The 12777-nt window shown below is 39.0% G+C and overlaps 1 protein-coding gene across 1 annotated transcript; it reads right to left on the reverse strand.

Annotated features, from left to right (window-relative positions):
- Nucleotides 1-8658: 8658 nt before the first annotated feature.
- LOC107801931 (subtilisin-like protease SBT1.5) lies at nucleotides 8659-11685 on the reverse strand. The gene has a single exon (XM_016625348.2). The coding sequence runs from the start codon at nucleotides 11330-11332 to the stop codon at nucleotides 8948-8950; it is 2385 nt and encodes a 794-aa protein (XP_016480834.2). The 5' UTR covers nucleotides 11333-11685; the 3' UTR covers nucleotides 8659-8947.
- Between the last annotated feature and the right edge of the window lie 1092 nt (nucleotides 11686-12777).

The following is a 12777-nucleotide window of genomic DNA, read 5'->3' on the forward strand; positions in this document are numbered from 1 at the left end:
CTATATGATGAATATGAGGTGACGACGGGATATGTTCAGATGACTTTGATATGATGAGAACGGTTGCTTGGGATGTGAAAAGGACTATTGGATACTTGATCTCTAATTTGATGCGTTGTACAATCTCGAGTTATGATCGTTTTAAGGGATCTTTCATGTTGTCCAGTTATGGGATGAAGTGGATTCTTATGTCTTGTTGACGGGTTTACACTCAGGAAGATCAAGTTATTGAATGATGGTCGTGGCCATGGTAGGGCGTAGTGAAATGCCAATTTGAGCCTAAGTAGATGGGTTATCTCATGTGGGATGGTCTACGAATGTGTGGTCTTATGATGTTATGTGGGGAGTTTCTTTCTACCAGTGGGTTATATGTGTTGCGATTGAGTTGGATCGATTAAGATGGTTGACTTGACTGTCACGAGGGTGAATGCGTGCTTAGAAGATGATTTAAGATATTTTATGGGTTGTGTTGCATGAGCTTATGAAGGATTTAGTTGAACTAGAAGTAATAGAGTATGGGTATTATGAGTTTTCAGATGTTTTGTTTTATGGCTGTGAGCTAAGTGGGGGAGTCTCCTATCAACGATTTGGTTGCATGGTTATGTGTCGTATTGGTTTCGGTCGGAGGCATACATGTGAATCGGTTACTACTTGCAGAGGTTGGTTTGGAGGATGACTTAAGCAAGAAAATTCCCGGGTGCATGACGTATTACACCTTATGGATATATGGAAGTCCTGGAAATGATTTGAGTTATTATTCGTGACGGATGTAGTGCTCATGGAGTAGGAATTTACTCGGTTGCTTAGAGGTGTGGATTACTTCTTTGGGTGTTGGCATGCTAACGAAGCACAAGTCACCCGGATCGTTTGGTCAGTGTATTTGATATTTGAATGGGGTGGATAACTCTCGGGAAGGTTCTAAATAGTTGAATATTCATATGTGGAATTTGAGAATTTTCTAGATTTGTATATGGCTAAGATCTGAGATTTGCATCGGATGGTGTCAGGACTCGCGACATTTCTATATCAGTAAAGATTCTACATTTCAGTATCGGAAGGGTAAAGCAAACTGTTTTAGATTCACATAAGGTCACTTCAGAGTGGGTATCTCGGATGCGGTATTTTGAGTGATTAAAAGGGAATACAACGGCTTTTGGGCTACATGGATTCACGCTAGGATCTTGTGTGGCGAGTGTTGGTTGAGGGCTGTGGTAGTATGGCAAGGAGAAGTGTTAACTTGAAGGCAATTCAGAAGGAACTCGGAGAAATGGGACAGCTTGGTAGTGTGTTGGATCAATATGGTAATGGTATGCCCGGTTTTTTAGATTCTTATGATGTGATGAGGCTTTACGGGTGTTTTGTGGAAATACTCTTGAGTTTGGCGACCTACATGACTTAGTTGAGTTAGAGAGATTTAGTTCTGATGGCTTGGTTATGTGCAAATGGGATTCAAAGATTCTCGATAATTTCTATCCCGGCTTGAGATGGATATTTCTACAGGCATAGGGAGTTTGTTGCACATTATGATTTAAACCCTTGATAGGATCAAGTGGAAGGTTTCCAGATGATTAAATGTGTATTTTTCTTGTGACTGAAATTTGATAATGGGATTCTCGTGTTTTCATATGATGGCATGTTACATACGGTGCGACGTGTGGAATTGAGAATTTTATGTATAAGGTTGCGGTTCAGTTTCGAAGAGGAAGGTCATGAGTTCCAGACAGTATGGATGATTTTTGATGTTTAGAAGAATGCTGGCACTATCTGGTATCACCTAAGAAGAGCGCGCATTTTAGAAGGCGCCTTGTATTTTAACTTACAGATGCTTCACTGCTATTACAGTGCTCGCCTGGTTGATCGACTATTGACGTTCATATTTTGCTATGTGACACGGAAGAATGATAGAATTATTTCTCGAGAGATGATTTTGTATGAGGGAAGTGTTAGTCATTCGAATGATGGAGTTGGGATCGGATATGGTGATTTCTGTATTGTCGTGATTGCGAGACTAGGAGTCTCAGAGGGGGACTATTCCTTAGTTGCGGACTATAAATTTATGACCAGAGTTAGACAGCTGATAGAATATGTTATGGATAGGTTTCAGCGGATCTATGGGAAGGTTATCAATCTATTTTGGGAGGATCATAATTTAATCGAGGCCACAGGCAGGCCTATTGAAGATATGTTATCTACATAGGGTCAGATTTATTTAGTCAGCACTGCTATTGTTGAGGGGTGTGTCATTCGGTTAGAGTGAGCTTGTTCGTGTTTTGATAGGTTCTATGTGTTACTCTGTTATGCTACAACGGTTTGTGATCTATTGCTTATTTGCTTACAAGATGCATTTCTGTTTGGGCCTAGTGGAAAAATTCGAACGAGATGGTTCTTGGGTGTGTGAATGGTTAATTGTGCCTTGGTTATTGTCTTTCCCATTTGAGGTCTATTGTGATATCCGTTTCTCCATGATTATGGTCACACACTTCGGACGTTTGTTGTTGATTTGTGTATGGTTTTTGATTTGGAGCATTAAGGCTCGAGGTATTTCATGTGGACCAGTGTTTGGATTGGGTCACGCACTGCGGCAGAGTCATGTTGGGATATGATCCTTCGTGTTAGATTCATGTGTCTTGGTTCTACTGTGTGTGATGGGTTCAAGCATTGCGCTTGTGGTGGTACCTTTTGAACTTGCGAGACAGTTCTCTCATTTGAATGATTTTTCCATGTTTGAGTACATTTGAATTGTTGCTTATTGGTGTACGGATTGCACAGTTTGTGGCTTTAGGATAGTACTGGTATAGCCTGTCAGTAGAGCAACTGTAATTTATGAGATGAGATCATTGGACCAAGAATGGGTGCTATCGGATTTGATTACGGTATGTTTGGAAGGATAATGTCACTAATCGACTTAGAATTTGGTTATGGTTCTTGTCGGATGAGAGAGCTCCATGACTTGTTGATCTGATGAGTGGTTATGAGTTTCTGCATGATTATTTCATCATTGGCATATATAAAGGGATGGAACAAGGTTTTATTCGATATGAAGTTTGTTACTGGTACCGGGTTTGTTATTGAGTAGCTATGGCGGTCGGAAGTTATTGCTATGAGTTTTTTAGTTATGTGGTGTATCATATGTTAACATCTTGGGTTATGGTTATGGTTTGGTAGAGATTGTTCAGACTTACATAGTGTACAGATGCAAGACTCGGGCCTTGTAATAAATTTCGGATGTTGGAAATTGGGTTACAAGGTTTATGGACTAAGGTTTAAAGAAGAATCTTCGATTATGTTGAGTTGACCGACTTATATGGATTGGAGTGACGTGGGATCACTCCCGGGTATGCGCATAGTGAATTTACACAGTGATTTGATGATATTAGAACGACTATTGGCATGTTCGAGGACGAACATATGTTTAAGTGGGGGAGAATGTAATGACCCAACCGGTTTTTTTGAGTATTTGAGTTCCGTTCAACTGTTTGAAGTCTTGAGTAGCTTCATATGATGTATTATCATTCGTGTGAATCGTCGGTTTTGCTTTTCAGATGATTCGGGATTGATTTGGAAGAATTATTCTCAACTAGGAAGCTTTAAGTTAGTAGAGTTGACCAAGTTTGACTTTTGTGTATTTGACCTCGGGTCAAAGTTTTGATGATTCAGTTAGGCCCGGATGATAATTTTGAACTTGGGCGTATACCAGGAATTTCTTTTGGATATTTCTAGAAGGTTTCGGCACTTTTTGGCGAATGTTGAAAATTTGAAGCTTCAGAATGTTCATAGATTTGACCGGGAGTTGACTTTGATGATATCGGATCCATATTATGGTTCTCGGAATTGGATTAGCTTTGGTATGACATTTGGGACTTATGTGCAAAATTTGAGTTCATTCCGGGTTGATTTGATATGATTCGGCACGAGTTTTCGAAGTTGAAAGTTGAAAAGTTCATAAAGTTTGATTTGAGGTGCGATTCGTGATTTTGATGTTATTATGTGGGAGTTGAGTTCTCGAGTAGATCCGTATTATGTTTTGGAACTTGTTGGTATGTTCGTACGGGGTACCGAGGGGCTCGGGTGAGTTTCAAACGTGGTTCGAATCATTTTGAATGATTGTTGTATTGTTGATTGCTGGTTTTCCTGTAAAGCATCGCGATCACGTAGCAAGGCTCGCGATCGCGTAGATGAATTCTGGAGCTGGGTAATTTTCTTCTTCGCGTTCGCGTAGGTTTGTGTTAATTACTGTTCGCGTATGAGGCATCGCGTTCGCATAGAGCTAAGCTAAAAGCTGGGAGCTGGGGACTTCTTAATCATGTTCGCGTAAGCTAAGTCGCGTTCGCAGAGTGTTGGAGTCTGTGGTTATCGCGTTCGCGTGGCCTAGTATCGCGAACGCATAAGGAATCTTTGGTGGCAGTTGCATTTGTTCTTTGTGATCGCGTGGGAAATCTCGCGATCATGACGTGTATTTCTGTTCAGTGATTATAAGTACTCTATTTCGAAGGTTTCAGACATTTTATCATATTTTGAGCTATGGAGCTCGGATTTGGGCGATGTTGGAGGCGATTTTCACCAGATGGATTGGGGTAAGCGTTTCCTACTCGATTTTGAATATATTTCGTGATTCCATCTTCGTTTTTGGCATTTGATTGATGATTTCAAATGAGAAATTGGGGGTTTTTGTCTAAACTTTCCTAAAGTGAATCTTTGAGGTTTGAACATCGATTCAAAGTCAGATTTGAATTAAATTAGTATGGTTGGACTCCTAATTGAATGGGTTGTCAGATTTTGTAAGTTTTGTCGTGTTTCGAGGTTCGAGCTCGGGTTTGACTTTTTGATTGACTTTGAGTAAATGTGTAAAGATTCGACCTTTATCATTTAGGATTGTTTCCTTGGGTATTATTTGATGTTTTGAGTTGCTTTTGGCTAGTTTCAAGCCGTTCAGAGGTTAACTTGCACGGGATGGAGTTTCTAGAGTGTTGTTTGGCTTGTTCGGTATTGGATTTTGCTTGTTCGAGGTAAGTAATATATCTAAAGTTGGATTTGATGGTATTTAACCCTGGGAACTATGTTATATGAGATGTATTGGGGTGACGGGCGCGGGTGCGTGTATCGAGGTATTCATGATGCGGGTAGTTCCTAGACTATTACATGCCTTGCTTAGCTATCATGCTTCTTTGATATCATATTTTTTTCCATTTTTGTGACTACGTGGGATATTATTCGTGTTAGAAATCATGCCTAGGATACCTGTTCAATTGTTTGAGATATGATAGGGCTATTTGCTTTAACCGAAGTGATACTGTACAGTCATGATAATTACATCTTCATGCTATATCTTGATCTCTGTGCATTGTAGATATATTATCTCATATTTTATTGGTGTCCATGTGCGTGACATGAGTTTGAACTATATTGTGTTATCTCATGTTATATAATTGGATTGTGTTTTTGTGAGATGTAAACATATTGAGACTTGAGCAGATTGATGACTGATGTGAGCCATAGAGCCGTATTTATATTGATATTTGGATCGAGTTGCACGCCGCAACGGTTATATTGATATTGAGGTGACGCGTATGCCAGGCCCCACAATGGGCTAAGCTTTACTGGTTTGAGGCTACGCAGGCACAAGACCCCACCATTTGGGCTAAGTGATTATGATTAGCGCTTGGGTGGGATCCGCCCCTCAGGAGTCCTACATTCTAGTATTGGGCTCAGGCACAATAATTCATATGCGTGATTTAATGATGGGCAGTTATGCCAAGCACCCATATAGTGCTAAGTGTGATTATTTTGATGGATCCACGGTGTTATCATTTGTGCATTTGAGCTAGGCACCTGGAGTGCGCTAAGATTTATGTGTTCCTAATGTTTCCACTGTAAAACAGATTTCTTGACATGTATTCTTCGCATGTAGGCATAGAGATGTACCATTCTCATGCTAGATTGTGACGTGACATTTGATTACCTGACATGTTTCCTCATGCTAGGCAGTGATATGGCACTTGATAACTTGACATGTATATTTCACTTGTAGGCATAGAGATGCATTTTGCTTATGCTAATTTGTAAATGAAAAGCCTTTTCTAATGTTGTAAATTGGGAAAAACACATTTCTTTTGATAAACTCGTGTTTAATTGAATTCAGTGGTAAGATATTGTTATACTCGAAAAGAATGTCTACTTTTCCATATCTATGAACGAGTTGGGCATTACATCTCCTGAGTTATATACCTTTACTGTCTTCACTACATTGTTAGGAAATGTTATTGGCTGTTAATGTTGGACACTAACTTTCTTCCGAGCTCGTCACTGCTTTCAACCTGAGTTTAGGTTTGTTACTTATTGCATACATGGGGTTGGTTGTACTCATACTACACTTCTGCACCTTGCGTGTAGATTTTGGAGCTGATATTGCTGCACATGGCAGGAGCTGGTATTGAAGATGTACTCGTTGTTCGGACATGGCTACTACTTGTTCTTGGTAGTTTTAGATTTGAGATATGTTTTTATATATTCAAACAGATGTTGTAATTATGTTTCATACCAGCTTTGTAAATTCTGCTTATGATTTGTATTACCAATCCTTGAGATTTTGTATAGAAGTTCGGTTATTTCATTAATTAGCTTACCTAGCGGGTTGTGTTAGGTTCCATCACGACTAGCCGAATTTTGGATCATGACAGAGTGGCCATGTCAATGAGGTACTGGGTGCCTATCCACCTCGCCTAGGTTGGGGTGTGACAGGGCACATGTTTCATGATGGATAGGTGAAGTTATAGGCTTTTCAGTCAGAGTAGCAAACTAGCCCGAGAAAATTTTGTGTCATGGAGTCGATTTTTGAGGTTAAGATGTCATGAGCATGTTGTTTGAGTGCTTAAATGAATATTTTGAGCTAATTAAGGCGTTGAAGGATAGGCGCTTAATTTTACTTCGTCTACTACAGTTATATTTCGTTCGAGGACGAAAGAATGTTTAAGTGTAGGCGTTTAGGCATATATATATATATATATATATATATATATATATATATATATATATATATATATATATATATATAATTTACTATTTTTTTACTACACTTTAGTTGTATTTTATATTAAATATACCTCATATTGTTCAATTATAAAAATTATGCTAATTATTTTGTATTTGATTAATTAGGACAAATGTTGATTGAAATGATAAAAATGTGCTAAGGGATTGAAGGAAGCTGGTGAGCATCACGTGAATTGTTGTCTTGAATTTGCAAGGATTAAAGTTGTGCAACATAGAATGATACAAAATTATCCTAAGGATAAAGAAAGAAAGTGTGGAGTGGTTACCTAGAAGAACATAACGTGAAGCAGCAAATGGAATTCGCCAAGTCATGGAAGAATTGGAAAGCTTAAGTGCCGGGCACTCGTAAACACACTTGAGGGTTCTGCGCTATCAAGCGCGTCGCGGGCGAAAAAGCACATAAAGTCAGCCGCTAAAACAAGTGCGACGCGGCTGAAGTATTGTCGAAGGCAATTTCTCCCTATTTTGCTTGGACAAGGTTATTTGTATTTAAGACTTTTTAATACCTATAAATAGTCCTTAGACCATTATTTAGAGACTTTCGACTAGGGAGAGCGAGGAGCTGCGGTGGATGAGTTCATTAGATTTCATATATCTTTTATTCCTTCAAACTCAATAATTTTTATATTTCTTTGAATAATTTGTCGTTTGGCTACCACATTATGTGGAGCTAAACTTCACGTTATAGAGTTTTAGTTCTTCATGACTATTGTTATTTAGGTATTGATTTTGATTTCTTGAGTTATCGTATTGGTTCATTTATTCAATCATGGGATTAATTATGCGATTGCTTGATAACCAATTGAATATTATCTACAAATCTAGAGTTGAATTTGAGAGAGAAAATTCTAGATTGCAAAATGGATTGAATAGAACAAATTTTTGCGATGATGTACCTAACAGTGCTGCTTAGTTATTATACATAAATTACAAAGGCGTTCTTGTTGACTCTAATTCCACAGAAATATAGACATTAGATTTACTTGAATAAGCGAGTATTACTTTGGGAGAATGCTAAGAGTAATATTAACCATGCGATTAATAAACTAAATTGATTAAGAAGTTAATTCAGTTGAAGAATACAATAGGATTGATAGATAACCCACAACCCTAGATCATTTTCATCACATATTAAAAACATAAAAATCAATCTTGCTCTGTTCACCGTTCATTATTTATTTTTTTAGTTTAATCAGATAAGATTTGCAACTTTTAGGTTTAATTCTTGTTTAGACAATTAGGATAGTCTGATTTAGTTATTAGTTGATAATAAGTTCTCATGGGAACGATACTTTACTTGTCACTTTTTTACTTGACGATCGCGTATACTCACGTGTGTGTTTGGCCGCATCAAGTACTCCCTCCGTTACAGTTTATGTGAACTTTTTTGTTTTACGAGAGTCAATTTAACTAATCTATGAAGTTCAATTGAATAAAATAAACTCAATATTTTAAAGTTAAAATTTATTTATTAAAAAGTTATACGAAAAATACTATAAATTGCACTTCTTCTCATGTCAACATGATGAAAAAATGTATTTCTAAATATTGGTCAAAGTTTACATAATTTGGATTTCGAAAAGGGAAAACTTTCACATCAATCAAAATGGAAGAAGTAGACGTGTCCCCAGCCGATGCACCAAAATGGTAATAAGAAGTAAGAACAAAGATTCAAGTAAAATATTAGCTAGAGAATACATGTACTAAAACAATTAAATCGACACACATAACATAGATGAACTGTAAACACGGGAACACGGTAACAACATTATCTGATAATTAACTTCATATCATACGTCAAGTAATCGATTCATCTTTTGCTTCCTACCTTATTTTGTTTCTTCTCTCTTGCTCCCGGGTGGCTACTTACAATTCATTATTTGAAGTCATGGTTTCATCATAAACCTTGTTTCCAAACAACAACAAGAGGGGAAACCACTTGGTGTTTCCCGTCAGACCAATTCAACATGCCAACCTCTACCAGCGAGCTTAGAGTTGTCACCGCCAAATTCTCAGCCTTAATGCGAACCACATAACTTTGTCTCTGACCCCTTTCTCTGAAATCTAATTTGGTTGGTGTTACAGTTACAGTCGCACCTTTAGGATTTGTCACCAATACTGTGTAAGTTGATGGAGCCTCACCAATATGTGTCACAGTCCTTGTCACTTGTACTATTCGCATACCTGGCGCTGTAGTCCAATCAATAACCACTGAGATTGCCGGATAATTAAAATTCCACGGCTTAAGATCATGCTCCCCCATGCACCTCCATGGTCTCCTAGCAATCTGTCTAATATCCCTACCACTATAATTAGATGCACATAAAAAGTTCAAATAATCATCGACTATTATGTCGTAAACCAATCCAGGATCAACGGCTTTTTCGGGATCCACATGTCCTGCACCCATGTCCGAAACCGTTGAAACGTTATAGGATTTTTCATCTAGCAACATCTTGCCTTGTTGATCTTGGGTGTATGCTGTTGTCATGAGAGCTGAGCGAATCATTGCTGGTGACCAGTCCGGGTGCGCTCCTTTGAGTAAAGCCGCTAAACCAGACACGTGCGGACAAGACATAGATGTTCCCGATTCAATATTAAACTGAGTGCGTCGCGTGTCAGATGACAGCTCAGTCGGTGCCACACCATCCGGCCAAGCAGCTAAGATATTCACTCCAGGCGCAATGACATCAGGCTTGAGAACGAAAATAGACTCCGCGTTAGGTCCTCTAGAGGAGAAAGATGCAACTACGGGTGCCGGTTTTACCCCAAGTTGAGTTCCGTAGAAAGCGATAGTCGCTGTTGGGTTGTTGTTGGAGTTGATGTAATCACGAATGATGTTACCAGCTGACTCGGTAACCCCGAGTCCAGGAATCAAGTGTGCATCTGCAATTAGGCCTTCTCCCATGGGTGCTACATTTGCTACAATGACTCCAGCACCGCCGGCTTCATTCACGACCTCTCCTTTTGCTACCCTTGGAGTGCCACCACGATTGCAGACCACAATCTTCCCATGCACACGCTCTTTATCTAGTGAATCGGGCATGCATGTTGCTGCAGAGAAGCTACTGGAATGCCTAGCACCATTTCTTATACCAACTGAAACATTCCCACCATATACTAACGGCAACTGTTTGTCAGGCAAAGGATCACCACTATACAATGATGCGCCAGTGATTCTCTTGCCATTTCCTAGGACAATATCAGCAGGGAACTTTCTATCAATAGTACTAGCACCCACGGTTGTAATCCATGGAGCTACATTCGTCACCGTCATTGGTCTTGGACCTTCGTTACCTGCTGAAGCGGAGACAAGAATACCTTTCTCCATTGCTCCGAAAGATCCGATCGCTATGGGATCAAGATTGTAAGGAACAGCACCACCACCAATAGAGATTGAAATAACGTTGACGCCATCATCCACAGCTTTATCAAATGCTGCTAAGATGTCGGAATCCATGCAACCCCTTTTCCAGCAAACCTTGTAAGAAGCAATTCGAGCCTTGGGTGCTATACCGACAGCAACCCCTTTAGCGAATCCTAGTAAAGAAGCATCCTCAACGGCTCTGCCAGCTGCAGTGGAGGCCGTGTGAGTTCCATGACCGTCGCTGTCTCTAGCGGATTTTATGTCGGTTGAGGAATTCATAATCCTCCCAATTCTCGCCTCATAGCCTGCTGTAAAGTATCGAGCTCCAATAATCTTTTTATTGCAATTGGCTGTTGTAAAATCTTGCCCTTGGGTACACTCCCCTTTCCAAAATGATGGAACTGGTCCCATGCCTTTGTCATGAAAACTTTGTCGTTCTGGCCATATACCGGTATCAAGTACACCGATAACAACGTTAGAACCCGAGTCAGACTCGGATACAAGATTAGCTGGAGCAGAAGCTGATGAATCCAACCCCAGAAAGTGAGGTGAGCGAGTGGTATGAAGTTGGCGAAGTCGGTCAGGTAAAACTGAGAGAACCCCTCGGCGACTTGCCAGTTCTTGGGCCTCTTCTGCAGTGAGTCTTGCCGAGAAGCCATGGAAAACAGTTTTGTACACATGAAGGAACTCCAGATCAGTGGTTTCTACTTGGATGCTAAGAGGATTCGAACTTAGGCTTCTAAGGGTGGAACCATACCAGTGCTCAACATCAGAAAAAGCAGATGGTTTCATATCATTTTGAACTCTAATAATGTAGGATTGCTTGTTTCCAGAGATTATATTAGCATCAATGAGTGTTAAGAAGAGAGAACAAGTAAGAAAGAGAGCAGCTTGAAGAGAGTGGCATCGACCCATTTAGGAAAGATGTGACAGTTTCTTTACTTGGGTACGTATATATCCCTATACTTATAGAAGAGTTCCGAGAAAAAGACGAGTTGGAAATTGAAATTGAAACGCCTAATGCCTGCGAGCTTAGCATGACGAAAGAGAAGGCGAAAAGCATGATCGTTTGTGGTAACCAAAAGTTCGCTTAACATGCTTTCTTGCCACCGAACGTGGACGATCTTTATAAATTTGGCTTGTCTCTTTCCTGTTTTTTTTTGGGGGATCACTATATATTTTACGTACTAAACATGTTTTTTTTCTTCAAATCTTTCTGTCTTGTTGCTACCTATTTTTCTTTTGCTCGTTAAAGGTGCAGAAATTGGTAAAATGATACTCCTACATCGACGCGTGTACTCTCCAAACGGTGGAAGATGTTCTACCACCGACTGCAAGTTGATGCAAGGAATGTTAACCCAAAAAATAATTTTTGTAATCAAAACAATAATAAATATTTTGGGTTTCTAACAATCAACTTTATTCACTTTTTCAATCATAAACAATACGAAAAAGGAACCACTAATAAGGAAATAAATTGAGAAAATAAAGAAAAGAAAAATCTTATTGATGATTGTAGTCTTTCTTCTTACTAAAGCAATAATTTTCCAATAATAGATAACTGTAATAGAACACTTTAGTTGAGAGTATGATTCAATAATTTTTCGATGGGAATACAAGATATGGAAGGGGTGGAGATTTAAATAATACATTCATTGATAACTGTTTGTATTGTTTATCTCCAGCTCGTTGCTATCATTTATTGCATTAAATGTCCATTGATTTATAATCCTTGAGAAAATGATGGTAAATCTCATGCAATCAGGGATTGATTGATTCTTTTCATATTTGTAGCTATTAATGACCTTTATTTACCAGTCCCGTCGATATGCTCTTGTGTTTGACCCCGAAGCTAATAGGCACGGTACTTTTGTCTGTGACCTCGAGAGTGTTGCACATATCTTCTGTACACGTCATTCTTCTTTGTCGTATTAATTCCAACGACATTTGTCATCATAAAATAGGTGCACGCGGCAAGTCTATTTTCCACAATTACAGATAGTCCCCCCACTTTTTTTATATTCTTAACTTAATATTAGGGAATATTTTGTCACCTCTTCCCTAGATCATTATGACGTGTTGCAGAAGTGAAGATATATGCTGCTTCAATTTAATGCTCGAGACACGTGTCTTTTTGCGATTGGTTCTGAAGTTTGCAATGATTTTCTAGGCACATACACCTTTGTAAACTTTATATGACAGTTCCATGATGATGGTTTATGATAACGTACTTTTGTTTATAAATACGGAACCACAAACCTTCATAACCTTCCTTCTACTTTCTTTCGTCTTTGTCATCTTCTTAAAATCCCTTCTTTGTTCTTCATTCTTACCTTCAACTTCATTTCTTCATGTTCTCA

The sequence above is a fragment of the Nicotiana tabacum genome, chromosome 12, assembly GCF_000715075.1.
Source record: "Nicotiana tabacum cultivar K326 chromosome 12, ASM71507v2, whole genome shotgun sequence".
Taxonomy (NCBI): Eukaryota; Viridiplantae; Streptophyta; class Magnoliopsida; order Solanales; family Solanaceae; genus Nicotiana; species Nicotiana tabacum.